Raw genomic sequence first — 22,924 nt, 5'->3', positions numbered from 1 at the left:
CCCAAATTTTCTTTTTCATGATTTACGATAAAATTTTGGTTCCTATTTTACTGTAATAATTTATATAGACATTTTCCTTTCCCTATTATATTGTGATCCCCATCCTTAAAATAGAAGCAGTGCAATAAATATTTGTTAATTTGAATTGAATTAAAATCAACAGGAAGGCTGGGTGCAGTGGTTCACGCCTGTAATTCCAGCACTTTAGAAGGCCGAGGCAGGCAGATCACCTGAGGTCAGGAGCTCAAGACCAGCCTACCCAACATGGTGAAACCCCGTCTCCACAAAAATACAAAAATTAGCTGGGCATAACGGCAGGTGCCTGGAATCCCAGCTACTCAGAAGGCTGAGGTGGGAGAATCGCTTGAACCCAGGAGGTGGAGGTTGCAGTGAGCTGAGATTGCACCATTGCACTCCAGTCTGGGTGACAGAGTGAGACTCCATCTCAAGAAAAAAATAAAAATAAACAGGAGACATATCACACCATAAAGCCTTGTTGTCTAATGCCTCAGTTATCAGTTAGTACCTTGGTAGGTATTGAATTATAGACAGATAATCTAGAATAAGAGAAAGAATAGATGCCTACAAGAATGGGATCTAGACCCAACATGAAGAGAATAAGCCAACGAGAGGTGGAATAAAGCCAAAGAAAGATAGAAACTCTTCATTTCAGCTGTTACCCAGAGTGTACTTCAGCCATGACACTGAAAGTCGTTCACCTGCCAGAGCCTGTCAAGATTGCTACAGGTCCTCCAAAATCAAGGCAGTGTTCCTCTGATATCCCTGGTACTTTTCAGAGGGGTCTTCTAGTTATGTTTGACCCTATCAATAATTACAGCTACCACACTTGTTGGGTGCCAAATAGCATGCTAAGTGTTGTCCCTTCTATCTTCAAAATATGAATGCTTTCTGACTTTTCCCCTCCACATCCAGATTAACATTTTGAGGAGAAAGGGTGTATTTTTGAAAAAAGAATACAATAAAAAGCTAGACACTTGATTTTACTCTATTTGTTCTCAGAATTAGTTCATAAATGGTGGGGAGAATCCCTTAAATACTTAGCATTTACCATAAAGACTGAATTGACATGTAAAGAAACCTATTGTACGTCCCAAATGACTAATATGACATGGTAACTGTCAATACCAAGTTGCAAACCACTCCATAAACACATTCTGTTGCATAGTTAAATGAGAACTCAAAAGAAAGTTTAATTTGGTTATAAAATAAATAACTGCTAATGTTCAAGATATATATTAGTTTTCTATTTCTGCTGTAACAAATACTACAAACTCAGTGGCTAAATTAACAAATTTGTCTTGCAGTTCTAGAGATTAGAAGTTCAAAATGGGTCTCCCTAAGCAGACATCAAGGTGTCAGTAGGGCTATGTTCCTTCTGGAGGCTCTAAGAGAAAACTTGTTTTCTTGCTTTTTACAGCTTCTAGAGAATGTCCACATTTCTTGGCTCATGGCCACCTTCCAACTTCAAAGCCAGAGATGGCCAGTCAACTCTCACATTGCATCACACTGACACATACTCAATTACCTCCCTCTCCCACAATTAAAAGGCCCCTTGTGATTACATTGGGCCCAGCTAGATAATCCACAATAATCTCCTTATTTTTAAGTCAGTCGATTAACAACCTTAATTTCATTTGCAAATCTAATCTCCCCTTGCCACGTAACAATATATTCACTGATTCTGGGGATTAGTATGTGGACAGCTAACTCTCAATCAGCCTACCACAGTCTTTCTCCTGACCCCCAAAGATTCACATCCATTGTACATGCAAAAGTCCCCCAAATTTCCAGCCCACTGAAGTATCAACTCAAAGTTCAAAATCTCATCTAAATCTTAATCAATTCAGAAGTACCAAGAACCACACATTAGAAAGATGGTGGAATACAACTTTCCAGCCCTCATCCCCCTGATAGAAACATCAATTACCCCTTATACAAAAATCAATTCAAGATGGATTAAGGACTTAAATGTTAGACCTAAAACCATAAAAACCCTAGAAGAAAACCTAGGCATTACCATTCAGGACATAGGCATGGGCAAGGACTTCATGTCTAAAACACCAAAAGCAATGGCAACAAAAGCCAAAATTGACAAATAGGATCTAATTCAACTAAAGAGCTTCTGCACAGCAAAAGAAACTACCATCAGAGTGAACAGGCAACCTACAAAATGGGAGAAAATTTTCGCAACCTACTCATCTGACAAAGGGCTAATATCCAGAATCTACAATGAACTCCAACAAATTTACAAGAAAAAACAAACAACCCCATCAAAAAGTGGGCGAAGGACATGAACAGACACTCCTCAAAAGAAGACATTTATGCAGCCAAAAAACACATGAAAAAATGCTCATCATCACTGGCCATCAGAGAAATGCAAATCAAAACCACAATGAGATACCATCTCACACCAGTCAGAATGGCAATCATTAAAAAGTCTGGAAACAACAGGTGCTGGAGAGGATGTGGAGAAATAGGAACACTTTTACACTGTTGGTGGGACTGTAAACTAGTTCAACCATTGTGGAAGTCAGTGTGGCGATTCCTCAGGGATCTAGAACTAGAAATACCATTTGACCCAGCCATCCCATTACTGGGTATATACCCAAAGGACTATAAATCATGCTGCTATAAAGACACATGCACACGTATGTTTATTGCGGCATTATTCACAATAGCAAAGACTTGGAACCAACCCAAATGTCCAACAATGATAGACTGGATTAAGAAAATGTGGCACATATACACCATGGAATATATGCAGCCATAAAAAATGATGAGTTCATGTCCTTTGTAGGGACATGGATGAAATTGGAAATCATCATTCTCAGTAAACTATCGCAAGAACAAAAAACCAAACACCGCATATTCTCACTCATAGGTGGGAATTGAACAATGAGATCACATGGACACAGGAAGGGGAATATCACACTCTGGGGACTGTGGTGGGGTGGGGGGAGGGATAGCATTGGGAGATATACCTAATGCTAGATGACGAGTTAGTGGGTGCAGCGCACCAGCATGGCACATGTATACATATGTAACTAACCTGCACAATGTGCACATGTACCCTAAAACTTAAAGTATAATAATAATAATAATAATAATAATAATAAAATAAAATAAAATAAAGAACAACTATCAACACATAACAATATACCATCACAAAAGCTAAGAAAACCAGGTGAGAGATTGCAGCACCTGGGTGTGGCACAGAACTAAGAAAAGGCATATTGAAGAGAGCAGTAAGGACAATTTTACATTACCCATCTCACCTTTCCCCAGTGCCAGGCAGCACAGCATGGAAAGCAATAATCTTGAGGAAACGAAATAAAAATGAGCACTTGACTTTGTTTCAGACCCCAAAAATAGGCCTGACTCAGTAAAGCTCAACACTAGGCACGACTCCACAGTCACAGACTCTAGGCTGGTACCCACAGATTGAGCCTCCAAACCCATTCTAGTGCCAAACCGGATCCCACAGCCTCAGGCTCCAGGCTGGCCAATCAGACTTGGTCTTTGGGCTGCCCCACTGTCAGCCCAACCCCAGTAGCCTCAGGCTCTGAAACAGTCTCAACATTAGATTGGCCCCCATAGACCCAGGCTCCAGACCCATCCCAGAAACAAGCAGCTGCAGCAGCCATGGGCTCTGGACTACCCCGAGAGCTGAGCTGGCCCTCACCGTCCCAGGCTTCAGGCCTACCCTAATACCAAGCTGGCAGCCTCTATCCACAGGGGCCAGCCCAAAGCTGGGTCTAAGGATGCCCATTCCATCACCAGGGCAGCGACCATGGACTATGGCTCCAGGCTAGCCCCACAGACCCAATCAGTGAGTCCAGGCAACAGGCCTGCCAAACTGCTAACCCAGTCACCAGGACAGCCTGTCTGAGAACTCCAGCAATAAGTCTTCCCACCAACCATGCCAGACAGTCTTCCTGGAATCTATGAACTGGCTGACTGGTGAAGAGCTTTCCCAGACAAAGCCAGTCTGCAAAGACTAGAATAAGTCCCTACTCCTTCAAATGCACTGACTTCAACACAAGCAACAAGAAACATAAAAAGCCAAGGAGATATAACACCACCAAAAGTGCACAATAATCTCCCAATAGCTGACCCCAAAGAAATGAAAACATATAAACTTCATGACAAAGCATCCAAAACAATTGTTTTAATGAAGCTCAGAAAACCTCAAGAAAGTATATATAAATAATTCAATAAAATCAGGAAAATAATAAGAGATCAAAATTAGAAGTTTAACTCTTTTCCCATTTGCCCCACGAATACTCACCAGCAGCGCTTGCAGCTGCAGTGTTTACTCTGAGCTAACTTTGCCATGAAATATCTTGCTTTTATTATTATTTTTACATTGCTCCAGTATATAGGCTTTAGAAACAAAAGACATCATTCTATTTATAGCATTCTGTTTTTAATAGTGGTATTTCCATTTAAAAATATAGTAATTCTCAATTGCTGAAAATGTCAAATCCTAGAAAATGTAGCATTGCCATGCAGATGTTAACATTGTTCTTGAACAGTTGTTGGCCAAAGATTAATCTGATGAATCTGATTTTTCCAGAATTGATTATTCTGGTGATTCAAATAATTCTGATGTTAGTTCTGTTAATAAATAACTCTAAAAACAGTTTTTATATTTTATTTTCACATTGAAAATCAGTCAGATTTGCTTCAGCCTCAAAAAGCTTGTTTATGCAAAATTCAATGAGTGCTGACAGTGAGCTGCACTTTTTTTTCTAAACAGAAAAGGGATTAATGGAAAGTTTAAAATTATATTTAGAAAAAACACAAATTCTTCAGCTAAAAAACACAGTGCACAAAATGAAAAGTGCAATGGACAGTAATACCAACAGAATGATCAACTGGAAGAAAGGATCTATGAACTCAAAGACAGGTTATTTGAAAATATATAGTCAGAAAAGAAAAAAGAAGGAAATGGAAAGAAGAAAACTTACAGGATTTATGGAACAGCTCAGGAGTTTAAGAAGGAAGAAGAGACAAGTAAAAAAGCATATATACACACACATACATATACTTTAAGTTCTGGGATCCATGTGCAGAACATACAGGTTTGTTACACAGGTATACACGTGCCATGGTGGTTTGCTGCACCCATCAACCTGTCATCTACATTAAGTATTTCTCCTAATGCTATTCCCTCCCCTAGCCCCCCACCCCACGACAGGCCCCAGTGTGTGATGTTTCCCTCCCTGTGTCCATGTGTTCTTATTGTTCAACTCCCAATTATGAGTGAGAACATGTGGTGTTTGGTTTTCTGTTCCTGTGTTAGTTTGCTGAGAATGATGGTTTCCAGCTTCTTTAACGAAATAGTAGCAGAAAACATTTCAAATCTGGAGAAAGATATCCAGATACAGAAAGGTCAACAGTCTTCAACCAGATTCAATCCAAATAAGACTATATCATGACATATTATAATCAAACTGTCAAAAATCAAAGACAAAAACAATCCTAAAACTAGTAAAAGAACCAAATCACATATAAAGGAGTTCCAATAAAGCTAACAGAAGTTTTCTCAACAGAAGTCTTACAGACGAGGAGAGAGCTGGGTGATATTAAAATTGTAGAAGTAAAAAAAAAAAAAACTGCTAACAAGGAATATTGAACCCAGCAAACATTCCCTTCAACAATGAAGGAGAGATAAAGACTTTACCAGACAAACAAAAGCTAAGGGAGTCCATCATCACCAGACCTGTCTTACAAGAAATGCTAAAGGGAGTTCTTCAAGCTCAAAGAAAAGGATGCTAATTAGTAAAATGAAAACATCTGAAATATAAAACTCATTGGTAAAATGAAGTACAAAGTCAAATTCAGAATACTCAAATACTATAATGGTAGTGTGTAAATCACTTATATCTTCAGTATGAAGGTTAAAAGTCAAAACTATTTAAAAATAATAAAAGCTATAATAATTTATGAAGGAATACATGATATAAAAAGATGCAAACGGTGCCTTAAAAAATAAAATAAAATGTAGGCAGAGAGTTGGCTGTAAATGTGTAGAGTTTTTCTTATGAGATCAAAGTTAAGTTGTTATCAGGTTAAAATAGCCTGTTTTAACTACAAAATGTTTTATGTAAGCCTTGTGGTAACTACAAAGAAAAAAATCTACAATAGATACATAAAAGATAAAAGGAAAGGAATCAAAGCATACCACCAGAGGAAATCACCTAAGCACAAAGGAAGACAACAAGAGAGGAAGAAAGGAATAAATATGTCCAAAACTACCATAAAACAATTAACATAATACCTGTAGTAAGTTCTTACCTATCAATAATTACCCTGAAAGCAAATGGATTAAATCCTGCTATCAAAAGACATAAAGTGGTTGAATGTATTTAAAAAATAAAAAGCAAGACCCAGATACATGCCACCTATAAGAGACTCACTTCACTTTTAACAACACATGAAGACAGTAAGTGAAGGGATAAAAAAAAAATTCCATGGAAATGGAAAACAAAATAGAACAGGATAGCTATACTTACATCAAATAAAGTAGACTTTAAGTCAAAAACTGTAAAATCAGACAAATACATTATATAAAGAGATAAATTTATCAAGAAGATATAACAATTGTAAATATAAATGTACTTTACATCAGTGCGCCTAAATATATAAAGCAAATATTAATATATCTAAAAGAAGAGATAGACTGCAATACAATACAATAGCACTAGGGAACTTTAATACTCTACTTTCAGCAATGAACAGATCATCCAGACGGAAAATCAATAAGGAAACATTTAATTTAAACTACACTTTACATCAAATGGACCTAACAGACATATAAAGAACATTTCATCCAACAGCAGCAGCATACTCATTCTTCTCAAGTGCACATGGAACACACTCCAGGATACATCACATGTTAGACCATTAAAAAAGTTTTAACAAATTTAAAAATAATGAAATCATATCAAGTACCTTTTCTAACCACAATGGTATTGCTATGGTTTAAGTGTATACGACTTTCCGAGATTCAAATGTTGGAACCTAATGCATAATGTGATATTATCAAGAGGTGGGGCCTTTTGGAAAGTCATGAGTGATCCACTTTCATGAATAAGATTAATGGTCTCATGAAAGAGACTGAAGGAAGCACCCTAGAGTCTCTTGCCCTTCTGCCATGTGAGGATACAGCATTCATCACTTCCACTATGTGAAGACACAAAGAAGGTGTAATCTATGAGGAATGGCCCTCACCAGACACCAAATCTGCTGGCACCTTGATCTTGGACTTCTTAGCCTCCAGAATTGTGAGAAATAAAAAAATTACCCAATCTAAGACATTTTGTTGTAGTAGCCAGACAAGATTAAAGTAGATATGAAACTAGAAATCAGTAACAGGAGAATTCCACAAAATTTGCAAATACATAAAAATTAACATGCTCATGAACAACTAATTGGTCAAAAAAGAAATTAAAAGGGAAATTAGAAGGAAAGGGGAAATTAGGGCAATTAGAAGACATCTTGAAACACATGAGAATGGACACAACATACCAAAACATAAAGGATGCAGCAAAAGCAGTTTTCAGAGGTAAGTTTATAGCAACAAATGCCTACATTTAAAAAGAAGAAAATCTCAAACAAATAACCTAAAGTTACAACTAAATGAACTACAAAAAGAAAAACAAAATAAGACCAAAGTAAGACCAAAGGAATGAAATAATAAAGATCAGAGCAGAAATAAATGAGAGAGACTAAAATTAATAGAAAAAATAAATGAAACAGAGAGTTGTTTTCTAATGAAGATAAACAAAATTGACATGCCTTTAGCTAAGAAATTTAAGAAAAAAGAGAGAAGACTCAAATAAATAAAATCAGAAATGAAAGAAGAGACATTATAACTGATACCACAGAAATACAAAACATCATGAGACTACTATAAACAATTATATGCTAACAAATTAGATAAACTTAGAAGTTTAAGTGTATATGTCTAGGAATGTATTCATTCCTAGACACATACAACTTACCAAGACAAAATCATGAAAAAATGAAAAATCTGAACAGACAAATAACTTGTAAGCAAATTGAATCAATAATAAAAAGTCCTTCATCAAAGAAAAGTCCAAGGCCTGATGGCTTCACTGCTAAACTCTATTTAAATAACCAATACCAATCCTTCTCAAACTCTTCCAAAAAAATGAAGAAGAGGGAATAAATTCCAAATTTATCTTATAAGGCCAGCATTACTATGACACCAAAGCCAAATAAGGATACTACAAGAAAATTACAGGCCAATATTGCTGATGAACAGAGATGAAATAATCCTCAGCGAAATACTAGCAAACCAAACTCAACAGCACATTAAAAGTATCATTCACCATGATCACGTAGGATTTATCCCAAGGAGGCAAGAATGGCTCAACATACACAAATCTATAAATGTGATACACCAAATTAACAGAATAAAGGACAAAATCCACATGATCATTTCAACATATGCAGGAAAACATTTGACAAAATTCAACATCATTTCATGATAAAAACTCTCAATAAATGTATTGAAGAAATGTATCTCAACACAATAAAGTTCAGATATAACAAATCTACAGCTAACATTATACTCAACAGTAAAAAGTTGAAAGTTTTTCCTCTAAAATAAGGAAAAAGACAAGGATGCCCAATCTTGCCACTTCTATTCAACATAGTACTGTAAGTCCTAGACTTACAATTAGGCAAGAGAAAGAAATAAAAGGCATCAAAATTGGGAAGGAAGAGGTTAACTTATCCCTGCTTGCATTTGACATCATCTTATATCTAGAAAATCCTGAAGATGCCACCAAAAAATTGTCAGAACTGATAAATGATTTCAGTAGAGTTTCAGGATACCAAATCAATATACAAACAAAAAGTAGTGTCTCTATGTTAACAATAAACTGGTCAGGTGCAGTGGCTCACACCTGTAATCCCAGCACTTTGTGAGCCCGAGGCGGTCCAATCACTTGAGGTGAGGAGTTCAAGACTGGCCTGGCCAACATGGTGAAACCCTGTCTCTACTAAAAATACAAAAATTAGCTGGGTGTAGTGACGGGTGCCTGTAATCTCAGCTACTTGGGAGGCTGATGCAGGAGAATAATTTGAACCCAGGAGGCCGAGGTTGCAGTGAGCCTAGATCTCACCACTGCTCTCCAGCCTAGGTGAAACAGTGAGGCTCCATCTCAAAAAAAAAAAAAAAATGAACTACCTGAAAAAGAAATCATGAAAACAATCTCATTTACAATGGCTATGAAAAAGATAAAATACTTACATATAAATTTAATCAAGAAGGTGAAAGAGCTGTATACTGAAACTATAAAACACTGATGAAAGAAATGAAGAAGACACAAATAAATGAAAAGATATGCTTTGGTCATGGATTCAAAGAATTAATATTGTTAAAATTTCCACACTATCCAAAATGATCTACAGATTTACTGCGACCCTTATTAAAATTCCAATGACATTTTTCTTTATTCATTCATCCATTGGTGACCATTAATTAGGTTGATCTCACATCTTGACAATTACGAATAATGCTGCAAAGAACATAAGAATGCAAATGAACACATAAAGAAAATGTGGTATATGTATACAATGGAATACTATTCCACCTCAAAGAAGAAAATCCTGTTATTTGAGACAACATGGATCAACCTGGAAGACATTATGTAAAGTGAAATAAGCCCTTCACAGAAAGACAAATACCACATGATCTCACTTATATGTGGGACCTTAAAAAGTTGAACTTATAGGAGCAGAAAGTAGAATGGTGGTTACTAGGGCCTGGGGATGGGGGATAGTTGTTGGGGAGATGTTGGTCAAAGGACCAAAATTCAATTAGATGGCACAATATGTTCAAGAGATCTATGGTACAACATAATGACTATAATAATAATACATTGTACTCTTTAAAATTTCAAATAGATTTTAAGTGTTCTCACCAAAAAAAATTATAAGTACATGAGGTAATGAATATGTTAATTAGCTCAATTTAGCCATTCCACAATGTATATTTCAAAATATTGTGTTGTACACAATAAATGTATACAATTTTGTCAATTTAAAAATAATTAAATTTTAAGTAACAAAACATAAAACAAAAACAAAAGTCCCAAATCTCATCATCCAAATCATCTAAAACAGGTATGAGAAAGGCACTGCATATAATCCATTCTGAGGCACACCTTGAAACATGCTATCTGCTCTCAAAAATACAATGGTAAGGCAGATAAAGATGATAGTTCTAAATATTCTCATTCAAAAAGGGAGAAAATGGAAGAAAGAAAAAAAAACAGTTGCCATATCCAAGCAATTTTAAAATCCAGCCAGGCAAACACCACTTGGTTTCAAGGTCTAGAAATAAGCTTCTGTAATTATTGGTTCCACCCTCTGGAGTCAGCTCCATGCTCTGGGCTCTGAGTTCTGCCCTTTGAATTAACCTTCTTTTTTCATGAAAGGTAGCTTCATAGAAAGATGTTGACAGCCAAGTCAGCCTGTTTTTTGCTTGTAGAATTTTGGGGATCCAACACCTTCTTTCATTTTATTCTCTCACTGATTCTTTCAGGCCACACCAGCAGCAATTTTACTGCCATAATATTCTTAAGAACCTTGTAGATCTCCCATGTATGTCATGGGGATTCACTCCATTAAACAAAAAAGGCTCCTCCATAGATATTTCTTGGATAATTCCATCTCTATTTGTGACTTCTGCTGAAATGGTTGAGGGGATCTATGAGTCATATGTTCTTCAAAGAGCCCTCAATGTAACTGAATACTCTGACCTTTTGATATTTCTGAGGCACTAGCAAAATATTTTCTAGTCACATCCTTGGCTTTCTTTTCAGACTAGGTATTCCTAACAGTGAATATCCTATTTTAACATGTTTTGGAATCTGAATAGGTTGATAATTTTTCAAATATCAAGTTATGAATATGTTTTGCTCAACAATTATTCCCTAAATCTCTCTCTCTCCTCTCACGTTACTACAAACAGCAAGAAAAAGCCAGAGTGCACCTTCAACACTTTTGTTGCTTACAAATCACCTTAGCTAAAATCTAAGTTCATTGTTTACAAGTTTTGCTTTCCACATAACCACAGGGTACAATTCAGCTAAGTTTTCTGCCACTGTATAAGAAGGGTCCCCTTTCCTTTGGTTTATAATAAAAATTCTTTATATCCATCTGAGCCCTCAATGGCAGTTCCTTCAATGTCTATACCTAACCAATGCTCGCTTATGATAATTTAGGAATATTCAGAGGTGATTTAGATTTTCTCTCTACCATGCTCTTCACTTTCTTCTAAGTCCTCAATAATAGAGTCACCAATAACCATATTTCTACTGAAAGTCTATTTAAGGCAATCTAGGCTTTTTCTATCATGCTCCTAAAAATTCATCCAGCATCTGCCCATTGCCCAGTTCCAAAGCCACTTCCATATTTTTTAGGTATTTCTTACACCAGCACCACACTTCCATGCAGGAAAATTTGTATTAGTTTCCTATTGCTGCTCAAACAAATCACCACAAACTTAGTGCCTTAAATCAACACAAATCTATTATCTCACAGTTCTGGAGATCAGAAGTCCAAAATGAGTCTCACTGGTCTAAAATCAAGGTATCAGTAGCACTACATTCCTTCTGGAGGCTGTAAGAGAAAACTCATTTTCTTGCCTTTTTCAGCATCTAAAAACTGCCTGCAGTCCTTGGCTTGTGGCCCACTATCACCTTTAAAGCCACCAGTGGCCAGACTAGTTTTTCTCATATCACATCACTCTACACTGACTATTCTGCTTCCTTCTCCCCATTTCAAAAGATTCTTCTGATTACACAGGGCTCACCCAGATAACCTATGATAGCCTCCTAATCTTAAAGTCAGCTGATGAGCAAACTTAACTTCCCCTTGCTGTATAACGTAACCTATTGTTTGGTTCCAAGAATTAAGACATGAACATCTATGCAGGACCATTATTCTGCCCACCATAATATATATTTCCATAATGATAAATTTTCAATTCTGCTCTATTAGTATAGCTTACCATGTAACCTGGTCCCTGCTTTCCTCATATACTTTATTTCATATCACATGCCCTATGTTTCTACTTCTCTAGACTTCCTCCACGTTCTCAAATGCTCATTCATCCCATGCTCAGAACCTTGCTCACACACTAGTCCCTTTGCCTATCCCCATAGCTTCTCTTCTTTGGACTACTCTTACATATCCTTCAACTATCAGCTTAAATGACTATTCTTCAAAGATGGTTTCCCTGAGCCTGAGACTCCCCTAACTAAAATATAGATTCCCATTATATCTTCAGTTTTTCTTCATATAATTTATCTTAATGATGATTAGGTCTGTAACTAAGTAATTGTTCAACGGCTATTTTTAAGACACTATGAAATCAAAGTTAAGTTCTAACGTCTTCATTTGTTATGTGCCTAACACCTAGCAGTATGCTAGTTTCCCAACAATAACTTATTTGAAAGAATGAAAGTAACTCGCTTAATTGTCATAACAATGATCATTTTATAATTGAGGGTACTGGAGCTTAGAGAAATTAAGTAACTTCACCACAGTAAAACAACTAATGAAATTCCACCTCAGTCTATCTTGTTTCTAAGTGCATCTCTTAAACACTGTGTTATTCCACACTATTTGGGCACCAATAGCCATCACTTCAAAGTCCACAGATGCTCACCAACCATCATACTGAAGACAAATTAGTGCCACCTTGATTTCCTCAATGCAGTTACCTTTGCCTACTAAAGTCCATGGTCTATTACCAAATGCCTATTTCACTCTGTGTAACACTGGCATAAGAGGAGACATACGACCTTTTTTTCCCTTTAAAACCTTAAAGTTTTTTACAAATAACTGCTAAGCTTATTTTCAATTTAATAACTTGTAAAAAAGAACATGCTTTGATTTTATCCACTTCTCTTCTATGGATTAATGAGATTATAAAATCTGTTAACACTTCAGAAGAAATTGTATTAAACCAACAGAGGAAATTATCTACTTTGGGAACCTGGCCAGATTAATTGTTAAAATCAAAGATCTAAAAATCATGCTAACATTGCTAGAAAGTCCTAGAATGGTGCTTCTGTATACTCTCATTCCTGATCCCTCATGTACAGAGAGGAAAAAAACATTATTATGATCATTATCTTGGGGAATACTTCCTAGATTTTAGAAAGTAGAACCCTTTATAACCTTTCATAGGTCTTTTTATTGTCTACATTCACTCCTCTAATTTTTAAAAGCATAATACGTGTATTTTTGTGGCTGCAAGTCAGATTATAGCTAGAAATGACTAGAAAATTGCCTGGATTCCTTTTTTGAAAATTATGGTAATTGGCAAAGATCAAAAGCCATATTTATTAAGGTGTAATCTAATTTAGCATCTTATTACTTGAATTTCCAAAACAACTATAAATCAAATTTCAACAACAAAACCATTTTAGTGATACTATAGTTGCTATTATTATTTTTAAAACATATGACTTTAAAATATATTTCCATTTGTTTTTATTAGGTATAGATAATAATAAATTTACGAGTTTCAAAAGGTATTGAATTGCATGCATCTCAAAATCCACTAAGGAGAAAAACTGGCACAAGGAAAAGCAATATTAAATGAGCAAAAATCACTGGGAAAGTATATGTTGAGATTTCTTTATTTTAAAGCTAAAAGACAGAAGAAGATGGTTACTTTACTGCAGGAAAAATTTGATGGTCCAAAAATCTCTTCCATCTATTTAGAACATATCTGATAGCACAAAGAAACTTATATGATAGGTTCATATGAAACCTGAGAGCATCTCACGGATTTTGTAATTTGTTACTATTCCTGCTATGACTATGTATAGTGTATATGTATACACCGTACAAAATATCTGCAGCACCCTCAACTCACTGTAAATAGAATCTATAAAATCTTCAGTCTGTATATTTTTTTCTCTCTAAAGCCAAAGGAAATCTCAATGAAGCAGCAAGACTCGGAACTGACTTCTTAACAAGTTTCCAAATGCTATTAGCAAAGACCTTTCCAAGGTAATGCGAAATTCCATGCATGGCCAAAGGGCCACCTTTTGTCAATTTCATAATCCGAATCTTAGAATAAAAGAAATCACAAGAGCATAATCAATACATCAGTAATATATGCCTACTGAGAACATGGCATGCAGGAAATACTTGCTGATTGGTTATATTAAATAAAGTCCATAATTTAGCAGAAAATGAAATTTTACACCTTCAAATCTCATAAACCATATTTGTTAGGCATTTACTCTGTCTAAATATTGAGCTTGGCATCAACAAGGAAGCAAAAACAACCAATTCATCAATGTACATGGATATCTAGTTACTATGGACAATTCAAACAAAACATTTTATATGCCTTATGTATTTTGAACACCTACCTTGAAGAATTTGACAATTTAAATAAAAATGAATAACTAAACATTTTTAATTAACCAGGAAAAGTTATCGATTCCTGAGACTATTTCCTAAAAATTGTTTAATTTTCTAGCATCAGAATATAAAATGCACAGTCCTGAAGGTTTCTATTTGTGACAGATCAGACACTCTTCAGAGGAAACTAGGTAGAATACTAATAAAATTTAAAGGAGCTTTGTAAATTTTAAGAGCACTACAATACCATTTGTTTATTAGGAGCTTTAGATTCTATAAAGCTTTCCAGTTACTCGAATTGGCAGTCCTGAAATAACTTTGTTTCCAGTTCATAGGGATTAAAAATCAGAGATAAAAACAACACAATACAAAACAACAACAACAACAACAACAAAAAACAGAAGGTTAACCCTACTGACACTTCTATTCAACTGTGTGAAATTCTGCTGACAATGTAGCCGTATCTTCTTTATTAGATTTGGTCATTGTTTTTAAAGGATTCAATATCCAAGCCCCACCCTCCATAAAAGACCCTTAAGTGAATAAAACATTACCATAAATATTTGTTACAATAAAAAATTAACTTGAACAGAAAATTTAAACAATAATTCTTAAGCCAGAAAATTGCATTTTAATTTTTTATAAGAGCAAACTTGTTTTAAGTAAATGTAACACATGTGAATTTCCTCCTTTCCCAACTCTAAGCTTTGGTTTTAGTGACCATGGTGACACATACTGGCTATATCAGGCAACAACACCACTACAGAAACACTCAAGTTTTATTTTATTTCTATTTCTTGGTAGCATATTTTCCGAAGTGGTTTCCTTTTGCATATCCAACTCTTTAGTAATTATGAATTGCACTTTCAAAGCCATGGCACCAAAATAACAACAACAACAACAAAAATCTGGGTGAGGTAGGGCAAGAAGCTTTAGTCCATCAGATATGTTAAACCAAACTCCATTCTCTTTTGCCTTCATGTATTCTTCACTATACATGAATCTAGTCTGTCTGTACACGTTTAGCCACCTTTTAGAAGCTCTTATTACGGCAACTTTCCACAAACAAGCAATCCTCAAAAGCTCTAAACAAAGTTGAAGGTTTGCTGCATTGGAATTTGCTTCTGACTGCACAACACATTTAAATATAATTTGAGATGTAGACAGTTGTGCCCAGCCAATATCCACTGACTTCAATTGTGTAAAATCGTAAATACACAATTAATGATAATATGAGATACACTTCTAGATTAACATTTACTTGAAATCTTTCCAAAATACTTTTGAGACCATTATTCCCTTTCTCTTGTTATTGGTGGATGAAGGAAGAATGAGGGTCTTTCAAAGATAAATTTTGCCTCAAATATACTGCGACTGTGATATGCAGTAAGTAAAAATATTCAGAGGCATTAATTTTTCCAGAAAGCTACCCCCATAAAACAATTCCTCCAAGCAGGGCACCATCGTACCTGAAACTTTCAGAGATCAGTGTCTTAATTAAGATTAAGCTATCCTTTTTCCTACCTAAATCAATTTCACCCAAACAAGGCGTTTGTGTTATAATTCATTGTTCCCCAGATTCTAAAATCAACCATCTGCCATAGGAGTTTCTGCTCAGTAATTAAGGGACTATCCATTAGAACTGGCAAGAGTACAAAGTACGAAGGAGAAGGGTGAGGCAGGGGAGAAAAAACCACTTAAAAGAGATAGGGATATGTGTCTCACACTGGCCCTTCTACACCTCAGCTAAAGTACTGTCATCCATGAGGCAATACAAAGTTAGGACAAGCGGCGAGAGCAACTCCTGCCGGGGTTATCGGAACTGAAATCACAGTGGGGATGCAGCACGCCGGGCATACCTTGAAAGAGAAAGGCTTTCGTCCCATTATGCAGCCCCGGGACCTGACGCACTCCGGTCGTGGACTCCCCAAGTTCTAACTCTGTTAAGACGTCAATCTGTAGGGAAGGGTCCACACCAAGCCCCCAAACTGGTGAGGGGTATGAGGTGGGAGAGAGAAAAAGGAAAAGCTCCATCAAAATGCAAGTCTCTTCCTCCAGGGCAGCAAAGAACCGCGTTTTCGCGACAATATTGGGAACTGAAGATGAGAGGCGACTGCCTCCTCCTCCGCCGAGAGCCTTACCTGAGATCAGCAGCCAAGCTTTAAATAGCGGAGCACCCAGTCCCGTTTCCATGACCTACTTTAAACCCTTCTCTCTGCAAAGTTCCCCCTCAGCCCTCCGACCCTGGACTAGGGGCGTGATCCGCCTCGCGGTCTCCAAGGCAAGCACAGAAAAAAAAAAAAAAAATCCATATCCAAACCCGCCCCCTTACTCCAAGCTTCCCACTCCAGACCTACTTTGGGTCCAGGAAAAGCGAGGCTTCCCCAGCCAGCCCATGCTGCCCCGAGGCGGGAGCCATCCCTTTCCCCAGCCCCAGCTCTGCGGCCACTCACCTGCTCCGAGACCGAAGATCAAACAGAATGTTCTCAGTAAGACCCGAGACTCCATGGTGCGGATCAGCTCAGTCCATCGTCTCCCTCTTTAAAAATAAAAATAAAAATCGAAGAGGTTCTTGGAATCAAGCGGGAAAATAACGTTTGTCTCTCCTGCTGCTGCCTCGGATTTACTGATCAGTAGGATTAATACGCTTTGGTTGCCTAAGAAAGAAAAGGGAGGCCTCCCCAGGCGCGTGAAGAACTTAGACCCTCCAATGCGCACATCATTCCCACACGCAGAGCCGAGGCGGCAGCGCGGCCGGGAGGGGGCCCGGAGGGAGGGGTCGGACTCGCCCCGGCGCGGCTCCGTCGGGGAATTAGCTCCCGAGCCGAATAAAAGCAGCCAAAGACTCGCACACCCGGTAGAAGGGGGGCGGCCCCAAGAAAGCCCGGGCTGGGGCGGCCCCGCACCCGCCCGTCTTCCCCGCCGCCCGAACCTGTTGTAAAGGCAGAGACAATGGAGAAAGCTCCGGGAGACGCGCGGAGAGACTGCTCCTCCGGGGAGGGAGGGGCGGGCCGGGGGAGGCGGGGTAAGGAGGAGGGAGGGGCCGCCGAGGGCGAGGCCGGCGCTCAGCGTCCGTCTCCCGCACGGTCTCCTGGATGCCAAACCCGGTCTAGCGAGCCCAGGAACCGTTGCAACCTCAGCTCTTCTCCCTCCCTCTCTCGATGACCCGGGCAATGCCAACCTCCTTTCGGGATTGAAAGCTCTAAATCCAAGGTGCTAAGTTGATGGGCGGTCTTTGCTCTCACCCCTCGATTTCGGGTGCGTGTCTTGAAAGACAGGAGAGAAAAAAGACCACCCAGCTGCAGGAGGCAAGGCTGGAGCGAGTAGCGCTCGCCTGCCCTTTAAGCAAAGGAGGGAAGCTCATGTGCACTCGTGCACTGAGCTACGGAGCAGCCCCGGGGTGCAGGGCACTCCCCCTCCAGGGCGTGCGGAGGAAGGCCACCAAAACACGCTGCACTGCCGAGGTGGAGCTGGGCAAAGTAGGTAGAGACTGGTGGGGACGGATGGCGAGCCTGGGAAGCCCCGGGAGTCCTGGTGGAGAGGTTCCCTGCCCGGGGCGGGGCGCTGGAGAGCTTCCCCGGCGCCGAGAGCTTCCCCGGCGCGGAGAGCGCAGAGGAGAACTTGGCCAGGAGGTGCTGGACAGCTCCGGAACCCGCGCGCCCCCTGCCAAATACAGCGTGGAGACCCGGACTCGGGCTCTCTGGGACCAGCATACAGCAGAAGGCAAGGGGAACTGAGCCAGGGCGTCTGTTCACGCCGAAATATCTACCTACATAGAGGAGATGGTTAGAGAGAGAGAGAGAGAAATAAATACATAAATAAGCAGAGGGAGGAGATGGAGCCCAGGCGAGAGAGAAGAGCCATCCCACTGTTGACCACACTCATGCAGGCTCTACCTGCCCTTCACCACATATGTCCGGGACCATAAAAGTGGTGTCATTTGAGATCCATTTTTCAGCAGGCACATGTATGTTCAAGATCAATGGTACATAATATTTTTTGAACATAGCCCTAAATTTTTCAGGTAAATTTTGAGGAATGGCATTCCACTTTCATTTTGGAAAAGTTAAGAGTTTAAAAAACCATTATGGTATTAATCTGTACAAAGATCAATTGGGTTTCTTAACCTTCCATGCAAACATGTGGGTACTGAATTCTCCAACTGGATACTAACAGCTACAGTTACCAAAATGCCTACTGGGTAGTCTGAGCCCCCTGCAAGGCAGGAGTATAATATACATTTTATCTATAGATATATAGTTATAGATATTATCATATAGTGGAATACATATACTATATTATACTATAGGGAAAGAGGTATTTTTAGATCTGCCCTTAGAATTTTTAAGAGAAAAGATTCAGAATTCGGGAGCTCTTTTAAATTAATTTTTAATTCTCTCTTATCAAATTTCCCATTTAATTCTATTTGTAACTTTGTAAAGTTTGAGAAATATTTCAGTACTTACAAGTGATAAAGGATTGTCATATGCAATTTCCCAAATTTGAAAAACTATGCCAAATAAATAATACAATTTAATTAATCAATGAAAAGAAATTAATCATCAGAGAATTAAGACCTTTCTACAGCTGTGCATCTAAAATATTCAATTGTAATAAGTATCTACAGAAGCTACACGAAATAAATTTTAAATAATGTAGCATTTAAAATGTTATCATTAGAGAAAAGAATAAAACATAAATATACATATGCACATATATATTTCCACATAAAAGTCCTCCTAACCAACCTGTATTCAACCAACTCATGAAAGTAGGGATACTCTCGAGTTTCTCTGACTCTCATCCATGATATGCTGAAAGCTGGTGGTGAATGGGCTTATCTCCAGTACCATACACACTGAGGCTCCCTCCAGAACAGTGGTATTTGGTACCCAAAATAATGCTAGTTGAACCTGCTACTGTAATTATTTGACCTAATTAAATAGTATGGAAATCATTAAAATATGAGTATGGGGAGGGGTGAAGAGTTGTTTCTCTAAAACTAAGGTGTAAGGTTTGGAAACCCATAGTAAAGGTGAACCATTGTATTAGCTAGGGCAGAGTTTCTCAACCTGGGCAGGAGTTTTCAACATTATAACTACTAACATTTTGGGGTTGGATAATTCTTTATTATCTTTATTGGGGCTGTCCTCTGCCTTGTAGGATGTTAGTTGAATTCTTGGTCTCTATCCACTGAATGCCAGTATTTTCAGTATTCCATTTTATCTATGTGTTTTTTTGACTAGATCTCTTTGTGAAGCTTTTAAAATTGGTATTCTAGGGAATGCAATATACATACTTAACTTTTCACCTTCTACCTAGAGTCCATACATTACCACTTCAGTTCGAATACAGAAGCTTTACTACCACATCAATCCCTTTATCCTCAATTCTTTAGGTTGTAGTTGTCTTATGTATTATATCCACATACACTCAAACTCCTTTTAGACAATGTTAAAATTTTGCTTGCAATCATTGTTGTAGGCATAATAATATTCCAATACCCTTCCCCTTAAGAAATAGTCTTTTCCAGTTCCTAATCACTGGAACCTGTGTATGTTACCTCACATGGCAAAGGGGATTTAAGGTTGCAGATGGAATTAAGATTGTTAATCAGGTAACCTTAAAATAGGAAGATTATTTCAGATTATCTGGGTATGCCCAATATAATCACAAGGGCCCTTAAATGTGGAAGAAGGAGGCACAAGAGGAGGTCAGATTAATGCAATATGAGAAGAACTTGACTTCCTGTTGCTGACTATGAAGATGGGAAAATATAGAAGGGCTATGAGACAAGGAATATGGGAGGCATCTAGAAATTGGAAATGGCAAGGAAAAAGATTATCCCTTAGAGCCTCCAGAAAAGAATACAACCCTGCTGATAACTTGACTTTTGCCCAAAAAAGTCGAGACTGTTTTAGACTTCTCAACAACCAACCGTAAGATAATAAATTTGTGTTGTTTTAATCCACTAAATTTGCGGTAGTTTGTTACAGCATCCACGGAAAACTAATATAAGTACTGACTACATGAGGAAAAGTTCAGTAAACATGGTTGACTCTAACGACCCTTAGATCCCTTCCTACCATATACACATATCAAAGCTAAGTAAAATGCCCAATTTTTAAATTCACAGATGAGCTTTAAATTAAGAAAAGAAAATCCCCAGGTGCTAGAAAAAAAGACATAGCAGAAGATGGACAGAGAAAGCAATAGGTGGTGCAAGAATTTGGAGAGGGTCGGACACAGGGATTCAGACTCTATCGGGACCCTAAGAAAATAGAGTGGGATTTTAACATCCACACCAGAACTGAAAACAACAAATTTTGGAAGCCAGAAAAGATGATGATATTACTGATTCTTCTGATAAGAGTAGTAAGCTTTAAAGAATTATATCTCCTACAAAAAGAAACTTTTGAAACTTTAAAACTTTGCATGTTGGCCGAAGCTTGCCAGCTGCACATGTCCTTGTGGAAAACCAATGCACCTATACTAAATGTCAAATCTCAAGCTTTGCCACTTGCAGGTACAAGGTCCAAGATCACCCTCTTCACTGATATGGAAATTCTAAAATCAAAAAGTAGCATTAAACTCCCAGGGTCTTCTGAAGAAGCAAATATAAGACTTCTTTTAAGTGACTTTCTATGACTTCTGGTAAACAAGAAGAAAATTCCTGCTGTGCAATAATAATAATAATAATTGTCATTGTTATTACTATTACACTGAGATAAAAGACTATGAAAAATAGTCAAGAAACATACACACACACACACACACAGAGAGAGAGAGAGAGAGAGAGAGAAACAGAGAATTAGTATCTCATGAACTCAGGATATCAAAAAATTAAGTGACAGAAAACATAAAATAAGAATGTTTAAGTGATTGGAGATATTTTTAAAGGGATATAAAAGAAATGAAATGACAGAATTGTATGAGAAAAGAGTAGACATATCTCAAAAGAAACCAAATAGAACTTCTAGAAATAAAAGTATGTTTAAAAACAATATTAAAAACCATTAGCTCTAATAAGCAGCAATAAAACAGTGCTAAAAATTAGTGACCAGAAAAATTGAAAACAAAAAGTCAGATGTGAGAATATTACTGAGAATGTGCCAAGACTGATAAAAAGAATGGAAAACATAAACAAAACATGAATGTTACAGTTAAAATAACCAACACACAACTAGTTAGAGATGTGGAATAACAGACTAGAAAGAATAGAAGTATACAGTATTATACATAACATTTAAACAAATAAAATTTAAGTTTTCAAAAATTAAAGAATATCATGAGGCTCTAACTCTGGGTAAAATGGATTAAGTACACTTTACCATTTCTCCCACTGAATGCCATCAAAATTCAACAGAATGTATAAAGTATTTGAGGACTCTGAAAATTATATGGTATCAAGCAAACTGGGAAAGAAAACCAGAGTTTGAAGTACTACCATACTGGCAGTGAGTTATTTGTTTTATTCTTGTTGTTGTTGTTGTTGTTGTTGGCTAGTCAACTGAAGCAGTAGGAGTGGAAAATGAACAAATAAATCTGTAATTGGTTGTGACCAATTAGTTGTAAGCACCACTGTACTCAGACCAACCAGGCAATGATTACCAGCCAGGTAGTGGTCTTAGACCACTACCCAGGTCACAGGCTGGCCTCTGTGTTGCACAGTTGCATACTACAAAGTCTTAAAACCACACAAAAGGAAGACAAGTCAAAATCCTCTGTCTAAATCCTAAAGGGTCAATTGCCTGCTTAAATTTTTAAAAATCCAACATTCACCACAGTACTTAACAAAATTCAGAGTTTTATAACTTAATATTAAAATATTTAGGTTATAATAAAAAATTATTTGGCATATGGAGAACTAGGAAAACTTCAACTTCAATAAGAAAAATATAATCAACAGATACCAATGCCAAGATGACACAGATGTTGGAATTATCTGGAAAAGATTAAAGAAACTATTATAAAAATGCTCTAACAAATAAACACAAATACTCTTGAAACCAATGAAAGACAGAAAATGGCAGCAAATACATAGAAGATATAGGGAAGAACCAAGTGGAAATTTTAGAGCTGGAAAACAGAATAATTGAAATTAAAAACAAACAAACAAACAGACAAAAATCATTAGAATGGGCCCAGTAGCTGAATGAAAATGATAAAGGAAAGAATCAGTGAGCTCGAAGACAGATCAATTAAAATTACCCAATCTGAACAAAAGGGAGAAGACTTTTTTTAAGAAATGAACATAGTCACAGGAACCTGTGGGACAAAACGAAAAGAAAATGTCATCAGAATTCCAAAAGGGGAGAAGAAAGAGTGCAGACATTTTGTTGTTGTTGTTAATCAAGAAAGAATGGTCTAAGATGTCTCAAATTTGGCAAAACACATAAACTTACAGATTCAAGGAGCTCAGCAAACTTCAACAGGATACACTTATAGGAATCCATAACCAGTGTGCTGAAAACAA

The 22,924-nt window shown here is 37.5% G+C and overlaps 1 protein-coding gene across 7 annotated transcripts in view; it reads right to left on the bottom strand.

The window, feature by feature from the left end:
* The window catches only part of NELL2 (neural EGFL like 2), a 406,822-nt gene that overhangs the window by 351,838 nt on the left and 32,060 nt on the right, over window positions 1-22,924 (bottom strand). For 2 of the 7 annotated variants that reach the window (XM_063785725.1, XM_016923591.3), the window contains exons 1-3: window positions 17,381-17,845; window positions 16,902-16,987; window positions 16,308-16,436 (exon numbers count right to left, since the gene is read on the bottom strand). In XM_063785725.1, coding sequence (XP_063641795.1) covers window positions 16,308-16,436; window positions 16,902-16,956 — 184 coding nt within the window. In that variant the 5' untranslated portion in view covers window positions 16,957-16,987; window positions 17,381-17,845. Of the gene's footprint in view, window positions 1-16,307; window positions 16,437-16,589; window positions 16,701-16,901; window positions 16,988-17,380; window positions 18,051-22,853; window positions 22,915-22,924 lie in introns of those variants that run through there. The other 5 variants (XM_016923593.3, XM_063785724.1, XM_016923590.4 and 2 more) reach the window with 5 other exon arrangements.

Source organism: Pan troglodytes, chromosome 10, assembly GCF_028858775.2.
Source record: "Pan troglodytes isolate AG18354 chromosome 10, NHGRI_mPanTro3-v2.0_pri, whole genome shotgun sequence".
Lineage (NCBI taxonomy): Eukaryota > Metazoa > Chordata > Mammalia > Primates > Hominidae > Pan > Pan troglodytes.
This window is presented reverse-complemented; position numbering and strand designations above follow the sequence as displayed.